At 41.0% G+C, this 16,829-nt stretch overlaps 1 protein-coding gene across 3 annotated transcripts in view; it reads left to right on the top strand.

Moving 5' to 3' along the window:
- The window catches only part of LOC127631389 (protein KIAA0100-like), a 33,666-nt gene that overhangs the window by 8,648 nt on the left and 8,189 nt on the right, over positions 1–16,829 (top strand). For all 3 annotated transcript variants that reach the window (XM_052109496.1, XM_052109497.1, XM_052109495.1), the window contains 21 exons: positions 147–214; positions 358–494; positions 589–707; positions 1,152–1,345; positions 3,610–3,874; positions 4,273–4,478; positions 4,570–5,608; positions 7,050–7,241; positions 7,324–7,526; positions 7,914–8,032; positions 8,316–8,539; positions 8,622–8,812; positions 9,023–9,122; positions 9,208–9,407; positions 9,530–9,827; positions 10,850–11,007; positions 11,096–11,302; positions 11,395–11,494; positions 11,851–12,033; positions 12,131–12,252; positions 12,342–12,497. In XM_052109496.1, coding sequence (XP_051965456.1) covers positions 147–214; positions 358–494; positions 589–707; positions 1,152–1,345; positions 3,610–3,874; positions 4,273–4,478; positions 4,570–5,608; positions 7,050–7,241; positions 7,324–7,526; positions 7,914–8,032; positions 8,316–8,539; positions 8,622–8,812; positions 9,023–9,122; positions 9,208–9,407; positions 9,530–9,827; positions 10,850–11,007; positions 11,096–11,302; positions 11,395–11,494; positions 11,851–12,033; positions 12,131–12,252; positions 12,342–12,497 — 4,481 coding nt within the window. The remainder of the gene's footprint in view (positions 1–146; positions 215–357; positions 495–588; positions 708–1,151; positions 1,346–3,609; positions 3,875–4,272; positions 4,479–4,569; positions 5,609–7,049; positions 7,242–7,323; positions 7,527–7,913; positions 8,033–8,315; positions 8,540–8,621; positions 8,813–9,022; positions 9,123–9,207; positions 9,408–9,529; positions 9,828–10,849; positions 11,008–11,095; positions 11,303–11,394; positions 11,495–11,850; positions 12,034–12,130; positions 12,253–12,341; positions 12,498–16,829) is intronic.

Genomic DNA, 16,829 nt, shown 5'->3' with positions numbered 1-16,829 from the left:
AAGGTTCTGACTAATCTTTTAAAAAGAAATCACAAAATGTGTTAACTAATTGTTAACTTTGCCATCCCCACTTTTACTGCATCTTCTAATATGACATATTTTTTTTAATTATTGTTTGTTCCCCACTGTATTTGGGCTTTTTTCAGATGGGCTTCTGCTGTCACAAAGTAGACAGAGAATTATATGTCTCAACAATCTCAGAACTATACTACAGGTAAGCTTTCCTGGCCTTCTATATTCATTATAAAAAATCTAAACTGGTGTGAATCATACTTTTTAATGTTCGATGCATGTTTTGCAACTTCATCTTTGTCTGTTGTCCTTCATCGTTATGACTGGTTTCACTCCTCCCTAAAGGTGACGTCCATTGATATCTCAAGCACAGTCACCATCAACACTTGCATCATCCACTACCGCCACCAAGAGTTCTCCCATTGGCTGGACATGCTGTCAAGGGACCAGCTCTCCCACAAAAAAGCATCTTGTAGAAAAAGGTATAAACCACCCTTTTGCTTTCTGGGAGCCAGATGCACTGTAATACAGAGGTTTTGTTCATTGTTCACGCATACGTGCCCTTTTTTCTCCCAGGCATTTCCCTCAGCTGGACGCTCCAGTGATGATCTGCTCCTCAGTGTCCAATGTAAATGTCTCCGTGCAGTTAGGAGATACACCACCCTTTGCCTTTGGCTTCATCTCAGCCAACACTGGTAAAAATATCAGGCTGATTTGTGGCAGTTAAATGTGGGTATTGAATGCTGTTAATAACAATAGACAATACACTAACAAGAATTTATAATGTGTCTTAAGTCCCCATCAAGAGACTTAGTAGTAGTAGTTGACGCGAAAATGAAATTTGTCATTTACTTACCATCATGTCATTTCCTCTTCCGTGGAACATAAAATCAGTTATTTAGTGGAATGTCCAGGCTGCTCTTTTCCATAAATTAAGGCAAGCAATGATCATGTGTTGTCAAGAAGGACAATACCCAACCAAGAAAGTAGTCCAAATGACTTGTGTAGTATATTCCAATATATAACATACAAAAGTTTTGTGTGAGGAACAGTCTGAACTTTTCCCTGATTTCCCAAATCCCTGATATTTCTCAATCCTCAAATTTAATTCACCCACAAAAATCTGTTGTGTCTAACAGAACTGCAGCACTTGTTGGACTCTAACTCTGAAGAGGATGGTGTGAAGAGTCTGACTGTGACTGAGAAAGCCTCTCTGTCCCTGGATCATTTCTGGTGGCGTGTGGGCCAAGGGTCCCATATCCAGCAAGCTCCTCACCCACCTGGCAAACATGTCTGGGGGGAGGCCCTTATCCTGGACTCCCTCGCACTGCAGGTAAATCGCATGCTTGGAGCATTTCACATAATTTGAAGTGCCAAATAAAATTTGGTGGTTTTGGCAGATACTTAATTATTATACAGCTCTTTGTAATATAAAATTCTGATGGGTCAATTGTGGCATTTTTCAATTAAATCTTTTTGTTTAATGACTGTTAAAGGGATAGTTCACCCAAAAATGAAAATTCTCATCATTTACTCACCCTCATGCCAACCCAGATGTGAGTCTTTCTTCTGCTGAACACAAAGATTTTTAGAAGAGTACAGTGCATCCAGAAAGTATTCACAGTGCTTCACTTTTTCCACATTTTGTTGTTACAGATATAAATTCATTATTTTCCTCAAAATTCTACAAACAATACCCCATAATGACAACGTGAAAGAAGTTTGTTTGAAATCTTTGCAAATTTATTAAAAATGAAAAAAAAAAAAAAAAATCACATGTACATAAGTATTCACAGCCTTTGCCTTGATACTCAAAATTGGGCTCAGGTGCATCCTGTTTCCACTGATCATCCTTGAGATGTTTCTACAACTTGACTGGAGACCACCTGTGGTAAATTCAGTTGATTGGACATGATTTGGAAGGCACACACCTGTCAATATAAGTTCCCACAGTTAACAGTGCATGTCAGAGCACAAACCAAGCCATGAAGTCCAAGGAATTGTCTATAGACCTCCGAGAAAGGATTGTATCGAGGCACAGATCTGGGGAAGGTTACAGAAAAGTGTCTTCAGCATAGAAGATCCCAATGAGCACAGTGGCCTCCATCATCCATAAATGGAAGATGTTTGGAACCACCACGACTCTTCCTAGAGCTGGCCGCCTGGCCAAACTGAGCGATAGGGGGAGAAGGGCATTAGTCAGGGAGGTGACCAAGAACCCCATGGTCACTCTGACAGAGTTCCAGAGTTTCTCTGTAGAGAGAGGAGAAACTTCCAGAAGAATAACCATCTCTGCAGCACTGCACAAATCAGGCCTGTGTGGTAGAGTGGCCAGACGGAAGCCACTCCTCAGTAAAAGCCACATGACAGCCCGCCTGGAGTTTGTCAAAAGGCACCTGAAGGACTCTCAGACCATGAGAAACAAAATTCTCTGGTCTGATGAGACAAATATTGAACTCTTTGGCCTGAATGGCAAGCATCATGTCTGGAGGAAACCAGGCACCGCTCATCACCTGGCCAATACCATCCCTACAGTGAAGCATGGTGGTGGCAGCATCATGCTGTGGGGATGTTTTTCAGCGGCAGGAACTGGGAGACTAGTCAGGATAGAGTGAAAGATGAATACAGCAATGTACAGAGACATCCTTGATGAAAACCTGCTCCAGAGCACTCTGGACCTCAGACTGGGGTGAAGGTTCATCTTCCAACAGGACAACGACCCTAAGCACACAGCCTAGATAACAAAGGAGTGGCTACGGGACAGAGCCCGGTCTTGAACCCGATTGAACATCTCTGGAGAGATCTGTGCACCGACGCTCCCCATCCAACCTGATGGAGCTTGAGAGGTCCTGCAAAGAAGAATGGGAGAAACTGCCCAAAAATAGGTGTGCCAAGCTTGTAGCATCATACTCAAAAAGACTTGAGGCTGTAATTGGTGCCAAAGGTGCTTCAACAAAGTACTGAGCAAAGGATGTGAATGTTAGAAATTTTTGCTAATTTATTTAAAATGAAAAAAAAAATCACATCGCACAATCTTCTTTCACGTTGTCATTATGGGGTGTTGTTTGTAGAATTTTTAGGAAAATAATGAATTTAATCCATTTCGGAATAAGGCTGTAACATAACAAAATGTGGAAAAAGCGCTGTGAATACTTTCCGGATGCACTGTATATCAGCTCTGTAGGTCCAAACAATGCAAGTGAATGTGACCAAAATTTTGAAGCTCCAAAATGCACATTCAGCATAAACTCCAGAATCCAGTGGTTAAATCGATGTATTCAGAAGTGATATAATAGGTGTTGGTTAAAAACAGATCAATATTTATGTCCTTTTTTTTTACAATAAATTCACCTCCCTGCCCAGGAGGTGGTGATATGCATCTTTTGAAAAAACAAAAAACATTATAGCAAATATACAGTGGGATTCACTGTTGAAAATGCTTCTTCACGGCAGAGTGAAGAATTTTAAATTCTTTTATAATTTAATGCAAATGTTTTCATTACAATTTATATTATCAGAATAACAATCAGTAAAACAGAATCGCAGTCAAATTGATTAATCTGAAAAAAAAATGTAATTTTATTGATTCATTCACAGGGTAGCTATAGTAAGTCGAGGCTGGTGAACTGCAGCCCCTCTGGGAGTGTTTCTGTGGAGTCCAATCTGAAAGGACTACAGCTGGAAGTGTCTGAGACCTGCACTCTGTGTCTATCACGCTTGCTCTCTGTCCTCAGACTGGACAAAGCGGAAAATGTCCCCTTACATTTACCTCTAGAAAAGCCCTCGGCCCCCATGCCCCCACTCTTCAAGTTTAAGCTCAGTCTTGAGGATGTTAACGTTTTCACACTCTCCAACGTTGCTGGTGAGAACTGAAAGAAGCTTGCACATAGTGCATTTCCATCTTCAGGTTGAATGGTTACTTTTGCTGAATGGTGTTGTTCTGTATGATCCAGGTTCGTTGACAGGATTTACCTTCGTAATTGACCAACTGTTGGGCACCACGTCACTAAAGCCAGTGACAATGGACAATTCTCCAGCTCTTGTGTGTATGGTTAGTTAACCATGATGAGAAATCCATGCTGGAACAGTTTATAATTGTACCATACCAAACCGTGTTTTAATGGAAAATGCTAATATTACGGTAACTCACCATGCTCAGAACCGTTCGGACTGATGATGGAAATGCATTTGTTGTTTCTCATTCATTTTTCATTCAACCAACTTGTGACTATTTGTTATCTGTACTGTATTCCATTATAGGGGCAGTTGCAGTTAGAGTGGATACAGTGGAAGCTGAAGGATCGGGTGAGCGTTTGACTGTGAATTTACAGAGTGTTTCTCTGGCTGTATTGAAGGCTCTCACTGAGAGTATGGAGCCCTGCTGCTTGGCCGCCCAAACCCCCAACCCTATCCTGACCCTCATTGCTGTCACTGTGTCCTACCAGATCAGCACCCGCAGTCTTGAGGTACCATTACATTGCTCCTACCCACACCTGTTGTGACCTGTATCACTATGATTACTAAGTACATTGATGTATCCCATCTCCGTTTGAACAGGTGCGAAGTGAAAACGCTTTAACAATGCAGTGGACCCCATCAGATCACATGTTTTTGTATCAGCATGTCTCTGAGGGTCAGAGCTATTGGAACACACTGTCTGCATCTCTGAGGCTACAACAGAAGGATGGAACAGAGTGTCCAGGCTCTTCCAATGGCCTGATTGCATGTGTAGAGCTGGCAAGTGTGCGACTTACCGCCCATGTGGCTGAGAAGAACTTCATTGTCTTCAGCGCAAATTCACTGTCCCTCTCCAAGTGTCCTGGAGTGGTGCTAATGAAGACTCCTCACCTGGTGTTCAACTTTGATGGCAATGACATCTTCACCTTTTCTGGGGCAGAGGTACATATGCTTGATCACCTCGAGGAGATGCAGCAGCACAGAAGTGGATTCACTTTCCTCCAAACATCTCACAATCGCATCTGGCTCTTTACGGCTCCCAGCCTCGCCATTGAGTTTCCATACCAGTACAACTTCTCTGACACCTTCGACAAGGCCATTAGCATGCAGAAATGGCTGAAGACCCTCCACAAAGGTGCCACCCAACCGACCGAGCCCCAACGCTTGCCCCCAGACCTGCTGATCCGCATCAACCAGTTTTCCTTTGTGTTCCTGGACGACGTCTTTGAGATCAAACTGCGTGACAATTACGAGCTAATGAAGGACGAGAGCAAGGAGAGCGCTAAGCGCCTGCATCTGTTAGACAGGAAAGTGGCCGACCTACGCAAGCAGCATGGCGAGTTGTTGCCGGCACGCAAGATTGAGGAGCTGTACACCTCCCTTGAGCGCAAGCACATCGAGATCTACATTCAGCGCTCCAAGCGTCTCTACGCCAACACGCCAATGCGGAAATCCCTGCTCACCTGGACTGTATCAGAGCTGGAGCTTGTGGCACTGGCTGATCAGTCGCTGCATGGGCCTGAACGGATCCGAGACCAGCTGAGGGATATCGATGGCATCAGCCCTTTTCCAAGAGACGGTCTACAGCTGGTGGTGCAGTGGTGCCGTGCTTTTAAATTCAAGCTCAATGCATTTTTGGGTAAGTCAAGCATGCGTTTGCAAGTAATCCAATGAACAATTCCTGTTTTGATAGTTTGTGTATATTTACCATCTGTAATAGGTGACAGTATACCTCAGCTCCAAAAACGAAAGGCTCAATTATGTTTACTTCAGCAAGACGAAATGCCGTGGGCAAAATACAGTCAACTTAATGGGAATCTGCACAATAAGGAATTTTACCTGATGGACTGCCAGTGCATAGAAATTTCCCACATGGATTCAAGTTTGATGAATTTGTAATGAGAATTTTTTGTGTTGTAGTGTAGTGTTGTGTTTGGTTTGACAATGACCTTTGTGTGGGCAGTGCTTCGTACATGGTGACACTGAATATTCACAATGGACAATGAAATCATTTTAGCAGTGTTTTTAGCAGGTTTCACATTCTGCCAAGCCTTCTTTTTTCGCTGTGCAAAGGTTAAAATCCTTTTTATGACTCCAGACAATAATAAGGAATATTTCTACCATCAGAACAATTCAAGCTTGAAGGACTAGCTTTTTGTTTTCAGCAGGGGCCAGTTAGCGCAAATCTAGCTGTACAAACGTGCTGCTGTAGAGGCAACAAACTACACAGAGATGAGGGCTTTTTCTTGCATTCAAACAAAGCTGGATGGAGCGCAACACTGAATGCATTGGTCAAGAGATTTCTTTTTCTAAGTTTCAAAATATATTTGACCAAATGCTGTGTTCATGATGCGACTTAATACTTCTGTTGGCTGCATGTAACTACGTTTCGCACACAGTGTGTGTGGAGTACATTTTGTGATCAGCAGACTCTGTGCGGTCTGTCTGTTTGCAATCATTTGAACTGTCCAAACATGAGGTGACTGTGCTAAACAGTATTACAAAGCAGACATAGTGTGCATACATCAAACAAGATTGCTAGAATGCTTGACTGTTTACAAGACGTGATGGCACATGCAAAAACAAAGTATACCCTAGCCTTAAAATACCTAATTTTGACCAAAATCTGAGACAGCAGATATTTTTTTTACCTTCAAATGTAATCCCAGAATGTATTGCAACAAACTCTGAAAATCATCCAAGGTGGTGGATGAGTCCAGAGAAATGTTTATTAAAATGTTTATTGAATTTGATTCAATACTGTAAAGTATACATTTCACCCTAATTCAATTGACAATTTTACCCAATATTTGTTTGCTTATAGTGTCTCACATTGTTAGATTAGCAGCATGCTAACATCATACTCTATTGGAATCAATTGTGAGTCAAGTCTCCAGCACACTTTGCTTGAGGAGTGCTATTTGTGTATTGTGTAGAGTTACTGTATGTACATCATTACAAGTCAGTCAGTTATGAGATTCCATGATGGTTACCATGCTGCTTTGAAGGTACAGTAGACCGAAAGGCAGCTCACTAGGCTTTGGAACAGGGCTTATATCTTGATTTCCCTTGTGGTCCAGTGCGGATCCGAGACTACCCTCGGTACCTGTTTGAGATCAGAGAGTGGGCGCTCTCGGGGCGACTGATGGGCACCGAGCAGGATGGGCAGCTGAGGGCCAAGCGCAAACAGGTCATCCATCTCGGCCAGCCGTGGGGTGATGTAACCGTCTTCAGGAATATGCCACCACTGAAGTTCTACTACGATGTCCATTGTGAGTCACAGTGCACTTTTGAGTTCGGATTTTAGCCAAAAATGTTGAAACTATGACTCAGCCGATCGAATTGTTTGTACAGCGAACATATCCCTCTACACTATTGTATGGGGGCCTTGCTGGGATCCTGCTTGGACTCTGATTGGCCAGGCTGTTGATTTACTGACAAAGCCCACTGCTGACCCCTCCCCCCTTCTGACCTGGTGGGATAAAAGTAGACTGCTTCTGCATGGCCGTTGGGTAATGGACATAGAACAGGCCAACCTGCACCAGCTCGCTAATGAGGTATTTATTTGCACATATCTGCACTCCATATCAGCAATGGTTGCCATGAGTTTTGTCTTCTTTTTCAGTTTCAGATACATTTAAAAACTCTGTGTGTATATATATCAAATTCTCTTTGTTGGAAGGAAATGCTAAGTGGTGACAGGTCAACACTAGATTGCTCCATTTATTATCTGCAAACACAGTTACATTGGTTGCTTCCAGCTTCATTGTTTATAATAGGAGTTTATAATGCAATCTCATTGCATTATAGACACTGCTCGTCTCTATTAAAGTTTAGGGTTTCATTTTTTACCATCTATGCATGATATCAGTGCTTTCTTTGTTCTTTTGACATCTACTGTGAGACAGTTCATAATGTTGACTATAATTATTTCCACTGTGTAGGACCCTTATAACACTACAGAGAACCTGCACTGGGAGTGGAGCAAGCTCAACTTTGACTGGAACCCTGGGCAGTTTGTCTTCAAGGGTGAACTGGATGTCAATGTCAGGACCGCCTCAAAGTATGGCAATATTGGTTAATCGTACTTTCATATTTTTGCAGTTGCATAAAAATGTGGCATCATCTTTCAAGGAATAGTTCACCTAAAAATTAAAATTCATTAACCCTAATCTTTCTTTCGTGGAACACAAAAGTAGGATGTTAGGCTGTCAAAATTCTTAAAAATCTTGTGTTCCATGAAAAAGTCATACAGGTTTGGAATGACACAAGGACTATAATTCACTATTAGGTCTATCTCTTTAAACTTGTAATAATGTAATTTGTCTACTCAATCTGTTTTACAGGTATGATGATATCTGTTTCATGCATCTTCCAAACCTGTGTATGATGCTGGACCTCCAATGGCTATGTCACGGCAACCCCCATGACCACCATGCTGTAATGCTCTGTGCTGCAGAGAATGTTGCAGATGTCACCTCGGGACAGCCGCACGACTCCTACAGGGCCTTCCGGTCTGAAAACCTCAACCTCTCCATCACCATGGACCTTGACCAGCAATGTGACAAAGGTTTGAGTCAAACTCTTTCCTTGCCTCTCATTAAAAATAATAGGAATCTATTTTTGAGTTCATGTGCTGTGTTTTCTCTCAGAGCCCAGTCAGCCCAGAATCCTTCTCTACAGCAGCACCCTGCGCTGGATGCAGAACTTCTGGGCCACCTGGAGCAACGTATCCCGGCCCATCTGCAGAGGAAAGCTCTTCCACAGCCTCAGGACCGTTCGCAGGAAGCTTGGCCAGCACTACAAACAGATGTGCTACACCGCTTCTTTCCCACAGCTGCAGGTGAAACATTTCTGTTGCTTCTTTCATTTTACACTGACTGAAAAAGGTCATACAGAGTGCATTCTGACTGGACCTTTAATATATAGAGAAGTATTTTTTCATATTGGTATCTAATGCGTGTTCTTTATGATGAATGATTGTTAATGAGTAAATAAAATTACATATATGCCAGATAAAATCATAACTTTTTCTTTTTTGCTTTGTTTTTAGGTCCATTACTGGGCTTCCTTTGCTCAGCAGAGGGGCATTCAGGTAGAGTGTAATAAAGGTCATGTCTTCACCAGAGGAGCACAGAGACTCATACCACAGGGTGAGAAAGTTACCCATCAGTTACACTCTCCTCTTCACACACTCCCTTAATGTTGTATTAAAATGCTTGCTTGTGGGTTTTGCAGCAGGTACTGTGATGAGGCGGCTGATCTCCGAGTGGAACGTCACTCAGATGGTGAGTGAGCTCTCTTTGGTTACTGTGCACCTCATGGCATCCACATGGGACGAGACGGCTGACCACCAAATCAACGCTCAGGTGAAGAAGACCCACCTGCTTAGTTTGTCATCACTGAGCTACCAGAGACAGAGCAACCACATAGAGGAGGTGAGATACTATCTGCAGGTGATAATAAATAATGAAAAATGAAAAATAGCTGAAAAATAGCTAATAAAGTGTGAATAGGCCTTTATTAATTTACAAAGCTATCACTACTTAATTTCTCTCAGGAGGTGAACTCAAAAGATGAGAGCAATGCTTCATACACACACAAGCTGTGTTTAGTAGACCTGCGGGCTTCTTGGACCACCACTAACAGGAACATTGCCTTCGGGCTATATGACGGCTATAAGAAAGCATCCGTGCTGAAGAGGAACCTCTCCACTGAGGCTCTGAAGGGTCTACGGATCGACACCCAGGTGCAGACGAAAAAGCTAAAGCGCTCAATGTCCAGCTACTCTTCAAATACGGCTCCAGCTACACCAGTCATTCCCACCACTGCCCGCCAAGAAAAGAATCAGAATGAAGGTAGTATCTCCTGGACTATTGGCATAAAGTCTGGTCCACGTTGCAGCTCATTATGGCCAAGAATCAACAGCTATAACATGACAGGATTTTGGTTTTATTGTGATGATTAGGAGCAGGGAAATCTGAAATGGATGATTCCACAATAATATACTAGCATATAACAAAGGGGTAGCTCATTCAAATAATGGTGCAACTCTGGAAATTCACGTAAGACATGACATGAGGAATCAAATTTTCCTTGATCTTTTGACATATAAATGGTCATTGTACTATAAAAACATACTGTAAGTTTCAGAACTCAAAACTTCCTTCTCACTGCGAAAAGAGCTTTAATTGAAACCAAGCTGCCAAAACAACTCCTTGTCTACTTCCTCCACATTGTGATGTCACACTGAGGTAGACATTTGAATCTGACCACCTCCACAACAACACATCAAAGCTTACTTTATCTTACTACTTCCATAGCCCTGCCCAGCAGCAGTGAGATGACAGGTCAGTCAAGAACAGAGAGCCAATCATGACAGTGGCGTTTACTGTCAGGTCTTAAAGGAGAAGCAGTGTCAAAACTGAGCGGTTCTGATAGTGGGTCCGAATGAGGATAGAAAAAGATAATGTTTTACAAATATTTGAAAAATATTTTGTGCAAAAAGCTTAACTGATATCATAAGTGAACCTCAAATAACATTATAAAAATAATTTAAAAAAGGCATGGCGTGACCCCTTTTAAGTACTGTTTATTGTTTGGATGCATATCTGAAAACGCAAGATATTTGTGCTCAAGGATATCTTGCTACTAAATGCTTCATACAAAACTTATTTGAAAAATGAACCTCACTAACTTTAGCAACTAGTTCTTCCTCTGAATATGCAGTGTAACTACAGCCTGGTAAGCCTGATGTGTAACCTGCGCAACCTTACTCCCAGAAATTGCATTCAGCCAAGCAGATTGGAATTTGCAAGTCTCCCAGGTTGTACCTAGGCACTCTTTTCTTCATTTGATCCATTTTTGTTGTGCTCTGTAGGAACATCCATGCTGCAGAAGCTGATCGAGGAGACCGATAAGTTTGTGGTGTTCTCAGAAGAGGACGCGGGAGTGAGCGACCAGCTCTGTGGGATTGCCGCATGCCAGACTGATGACGTGTACAACCGTAACTGGTTCATAGAGCTCGTTAATGGTCAGGTAAGAATTCAGCTTTGAGAGCAGTGACCCTTAATGCAAGACACTGTCTTATTGGGTCTAAACATCTTCCAATTTGCATGGTGTTCAGATGATGCTGCGAGGCACGGAAACTGCAGGCTGCGTGCTGGTGTCTGCTGCCAAGGCTCAACTACTGCAGTGTGAGCACCATCCTGCTTGGTACAGTGACACACTCAAGCAGAAGACCTCATGGACTTGCCTGCTGGATGGTATGCAGTACTTTGCCACAATGGAGCAAAACCCATCAGAACAGGAAAACTGGCAGCTATGGCTGGAGGTGGGTTTAAAAGTCAAAATCGCACCTAATACCATTTATAACTGTTTATACACTGCTTTAACACTTCTAAAACCCACTTTGTGGAAGTACAGGTGAAAAACATTGAGGAGCACAGGCAGAGAAACCTGGACTCAGTACAAGAGCTGATGGAGAGCGGCCAGGCTGTTGGAGGCATGGTCAGCACCACCACAGGTGTGTCACTGTAACCCCAAGTAAGGGTAGGGAAGAGATTTAAACAAACCCCTAACCCTAAATCTTAGAGGAGTATTCTTTTGACTTGGGCCTGTAAGAAATGCTTTAGTATAACCTTACAAAACACCCTGGTGTTATATTCTGGTGTCAAGATGGAGTGGTGGTGGTGTAGTGGTCCAAGCACATAACTGGTAATCTGCTAATCAGAAGGATCAGAAGGAGCCACCACCATTGTGTCCTTGAGCAAGGCACTTAACTCCAGGTTGCTCCAGGGGGATTGTCCCTGTAATAAGAACTCTGTAAGTCGCTTTGGATAAAAACGTCTGCCAAACTTGTTTCCACTTGCTCTGATTTAGACTGGAACCAGCCATCCCAGGTGCAAGAGACCCAGCAGGTCCAGCGTATTATCTCTCGCTGTAGCTGTCGTATGTACTACATTGGTTACAGCCATGACATCGACCCTGAGCTGGCCACTTCCATAAAACCTCCAGAGATACATGACCGGCATGAGAAAGAAGACTTGCTGAAAAAACAGGCTGGTACGCAACCTCAATCTTCTCACTAAACCTTTTTCCTGACTTATACTGGAAGTTTCTCAATCAAAGCTTTACTATTATTTTGTTCCTTCAATATCAGGTGCAGTTGACACCTTCACCCTAGTCCACAATGACCTGGAGATTTCCACCAATCCAGTGCAGTACTCCATGATCCTGGACATAGTAAATAACCTACTACTCCACGTGGAGCCCAGACGCAAGGTTTGGACTGTCTCTCTCCCTGGTTGGATAGTGTTCTAGAGATAAAGGAACTGTGTTTGCTAATATATCAGGTCGGTCTCTTTCTGTAGGAGCACAGTGAGAGGAAACAGCGTGTGCGTTTCCAGTTGGAGATCTCCAGTAATCCAGAAGAGCAGCGGAGCAGCATCTTGCACCTGCAGGAGGCAGTGCGCCAACATTTGGCTCAGATCCGCTGCTTAGAGAAACAGATCTACTCTAACATAAGGGTGAGTTCTTGTTTAAATTTGCATTAAAATTATGTGAAAAGAATTTGCTGGACAGCTGAAATCACCTCCGGTTAACGTTAATAACATAAAACGCATGTAATGTGCATGTAGCCTACTGTTTAAATATAAGTTAAATTAATACTAGGGATGTGCAAGACTAGTCGGTTATGATGCTGCTAGTCGACACTGGAATTACTAGTCAGTCAATATTTTTCCCCATTAAATTGTTTTTTCACACATACAGTTTAAGTCAGAAGTTTACATACACTTAGGTTCAAGTCATTAAAACTAATTTTTTAACCACTCCACATATTATAGTAATTTTTCCAACAATTGTTTACAGACTGATTGTTTCACTTTTAATTGACTATAATCCCAATTCTAGTGGGTCAGAAGTTCACATACAGTATGTTAACTGTGCCTTTAAGCATCTTGGAAAATTCCAGAAAATGATGTCAAGCCTTTAGGCAATGAGCCAATTAGCTTCATATTGGAGTCAATTGGAGGTGTACCTGGGGATGAAAAATAAATCAGCCAAGACCTCAGAAAAAACAAACTGTGGACCTCCACAGTCTGGTTCATCCTTGGGAGCAATTTCCAAATGCCTGAAGGCACCATGTTCATCTGTACACACGATAGTATGCAAGTATAAACTGCCATGGGACCAGGCATCCATCATACTGCTTGGGAAGGAGATGCATTCTGTCTCCTAGAGATGAACGTAGTTTGGTGTGAAAAATGCAAATCTATTCCAGAACAAAAGCAAAGGACCTTGTGAAGATGCTGGAGGAAACAGGTAGACAAGTATCTATATCCACAGTAAAACGAGACCTATATCGGCATAACTTGAAAGGATGTGCAGCAAGGAAGAAGCCGCTGCTCCAAAACAACCATAAAAAAGCCATACTACAGTTTTCATGTGCACATGGGAACAATGATCTTACTTTTTGGAGAAATGTCCTCTGGTCTGATGAAACAAAACATTTAACTGTTTGGCCATAATGACCATCATTATGTTTGGAGGAAAAAGGGTGAGGCTAGCAAGCCGAAGAACACCATCCCAACCATGAAGCATGGGGGTGGCAGCATCATGTTGTGGGGGTGCTTTGCTGCAGGAGGGACTGGTGGACTTCACAAAATAGATGGAATCATGAGGATGGAAAATTATGTAGATATTTTAAAGCAACATCTCAAGACATCAGCCAGGAAGTTAAAACTCTATTGTAAAATGGGTCTTCAAAATGGACAATGACCCCAAGCATACCTCAGGTTCTGACAAAATGGCTTAATTACAACAAAGTCAAGTTATTGGAGTGGTCATCACAAAGCCCTGACCTCAATCTGATAGAAAATTTGTGGGCAGAACTGAAAAAGCATGTGAGCAAGGAGGCTTGCAAACCTGACTCAGTTACACCAGTTCTGTCTGGAGGAATGGGCCAAAAGTTCAGCAACTTTTTGTTTTGTGAGAAGCTTGTGGAAGGCTACCCAAAAAGTTTGACCCATGTTAAACTATTTAAAGGCAATGCTACCAAATGCTAACTAAGTGTATGTAAACTTCTGACCCACTGGATATGTGATGAAAGAAATAAAAGCTGAAATAAACCATTCTCTACTTTATTCTGACATTTCATATTCTTAAAATAAAGTAGTGATCCTAACTGACCTAAGACAATGAATGTTTTCTTTGATTAAATATTAAGAATTGTGAAAAACTGAGTTTAAATGTATTTGTCTAAGGTGCATGTAAACGTCTGACTTCAACTGTATACGTTTGGCTTTACATTTTTACAAAGGCTGCGACTTAACTTACTGTCATGTTAATGTTACATTTTAAATATAATTAACAATAATAATAAATATTTGAAAAGAGGATATCTGGAGCAGATGTATACAAGGTTTAATTTCACCTCAGGCCGTGCACTTCTTCCCTCTCTCACTCGTGGCGTGCGCAGGAAAATTTGCTCTCGCAAGATGAGCAAACTAGCTATGAATTCACTTCGGTGGTGGTGTGGGAAGCAGATTTTTGAAACGCTGGCTTGCAGTTTGCTATGGATGTTTTCACATTTGAGACTTCTTTAACTCTATGCATGCTAAGTTGCATTTTATTTTCCTGCCAAGCAGGTTTTTTCAAGTGCAGGATAATCGCATCAGGCAAGACAGGTCCTGTGTTTCACCGGACCATGTTGACATGTTCATTTTGTTAATCAAAAATGTATTATTTTGCCTAGCCTAGAAAATGACTGTTTTAGGCTAGGTATGCCAATTTTATTTACCCTGCTGATCAACAAGGCTATTTTCAAAGTTGTGTCGACTGCTTAACCGGTTAACTATATTTTATTCTGTGTGCGCGTCATGTAAAGAACAACACTTTAGGTTTATTGTTCATTTCTCAAAGGCTAATTTTTTGTCTATCCTATAGTTATTTTGTACACTGTTACTTATTGGTTAATGTTTTTAACCGAGCAGCTGTCATATTAGATCATAGGTTAATGCACGTCATGAAATGCGTGCAACTTTTCAGCGCTTTTTTTTTCTCCCATAGATTTGTCTTACCTGTTAATGATTTTCAATAATGTCATGACTGTTTTAATATGTAAAGTAACTTTTTCTTGGTGAATTCCTTTAAGAACAGGCTATTTGGGTTGCGCTATCGGTCCTGCACTATTAATTCGGTTGTGTATGTTATATATTTAATGTAGCATACAATGGTCATAATGCAAGGCAAGCACATCGGAGAAAATTGCCCCTTTTCAGCTGAATGTAGCATCAGATTTGGCTGTTGGAAGTATTTTAGATGGGTCGTATAAATACAATGTTTTTGACTGTTTTCTGAGGGTTTCTTTTTAGATTAGTCAAATAGTCCTCTCGAAAATCTTCATTTAAACGTCAGTGAAATTAGTCATCCCACACATCCCTAAATAATATACTTCATAAATGCAAGGATTGGCATTTTCCTCTTAAACTATTTTTAGTTCAGTGTATTTTAATACATCTAGGCTGTGTTTAGTACGAATCTGGGAATTTTATTTACTGGTGACGAATTACTGTTAATAATAACTTGTATACAAGATATATAAATTGTATACGTACATATTTGAGTTCATTAAAACTTCACGTTGTGGATCATGGAATATTTCGGACCTTTGGACTTAACTCTACAATAGAAATACATCCAGAAAACCTTATTCTGGGTAAAATACCATTGTCCTAAAGAAATAAAACTGAACAAAATATATTTGGGGAAATCAGAATAGCAGTTTTGAAACGGATTACAAAATATTAGCTTAAACCAGAACCCCACAATTTCAAAGATGGAGAGAAACGGTTACGAAAATATACCAAATGGAGAAAGTAACATTTTAAAAGTAATAATAAAAACTGGCATGTGAACATAAATGAGATTTGCTAAAAGATATTTTAAATTAATTTAGATTCTTGAATTTTTCAACAAAATTAGTTAAAATATGAGGTATGATGTCCTATCTCATTTAATATTTAAATAAGGAGGTGATGCCTTATCTTCTTTTTACAGTTTATTTGAAATAAAATATAACATGTACATGAATGAATTACACATTATTTATAGAAAATGTTGTGAATGGTAATTTGATATGGTTAATCAAAATGGCATGTTTTTTATTTATTTATTTATTTCTCTTTCTTGATGTACAATTTGTAAAAAAAAAAAAAAGGCTACTATTGATGAATTAAAAAGTGAGCACTTGGAATACTGTATGCAATAATAAGACATATTTGTTCTTTTTATAAAAGACGTATTTCATGAACATGAATCATGCGATATCTGCCTTTGATCTCGTAGCGGATGATCCACTACGAGAAGTGAGAAATCTCCAATTTGACGACACTTTTGTTCACTACTGCCCAGACTGCAGCCGTCTTCTCTCGTCTACTTTCAAGTAGTGATGTCCAGTTCGTGAACGAATCGTTCTTTTGAACCAGTTCTTTTAATTGAGTTGTACCAGTTCACCAAATCAGACTTAATAGTTTGAAACCGTTCACGTCTCGAGTCAACACTGATCGACAAGTTACTCTATTTTAACCTGACTCTCGGACGTGCCTGACACTCAGACTCGAAATGAGCCGATAACTGGGAGTAATATGATCCTAGAACTGGTGATATCTGCTTTTGCCAACTCTTCTTTGCAAGAACCACACCAACTAGTTCACAAATCGAACTGAACACTCGGGTCGCAAAAGTTCTCGAGTCAACAGTACACTGAACTGAGAATCGCCTCTTTCGGAGGTGTTCGGCATAATAAGAACTGATGAGCTGCTGACAAGTAGCTATCTTTCAAAGTTGTGAAATTATTT

The sequence above is a fragment of the Xyrauchen texanus genome, chromosome 38 (genome assembly GCF_025860055.1).
Source record: "Xyrauchen texanus isolate HMW12.3.18 chromosome 38, RBS_HiC_50CHRs, whole genome shotgun sequence".
In the NCBI taxonomy this organism is placed as follows: domain Eukaryota; kingdom Metazoa; phylum Chordata; class Actinopteri; order Cypriniformes; family Catostomidae; genus Xyrauchen; species Xyrauchen texanus.
Note: the sequence above shows the minus strand (reverse complement) of the source record. Positions and strands in the feature narration are given on the sequence as shown.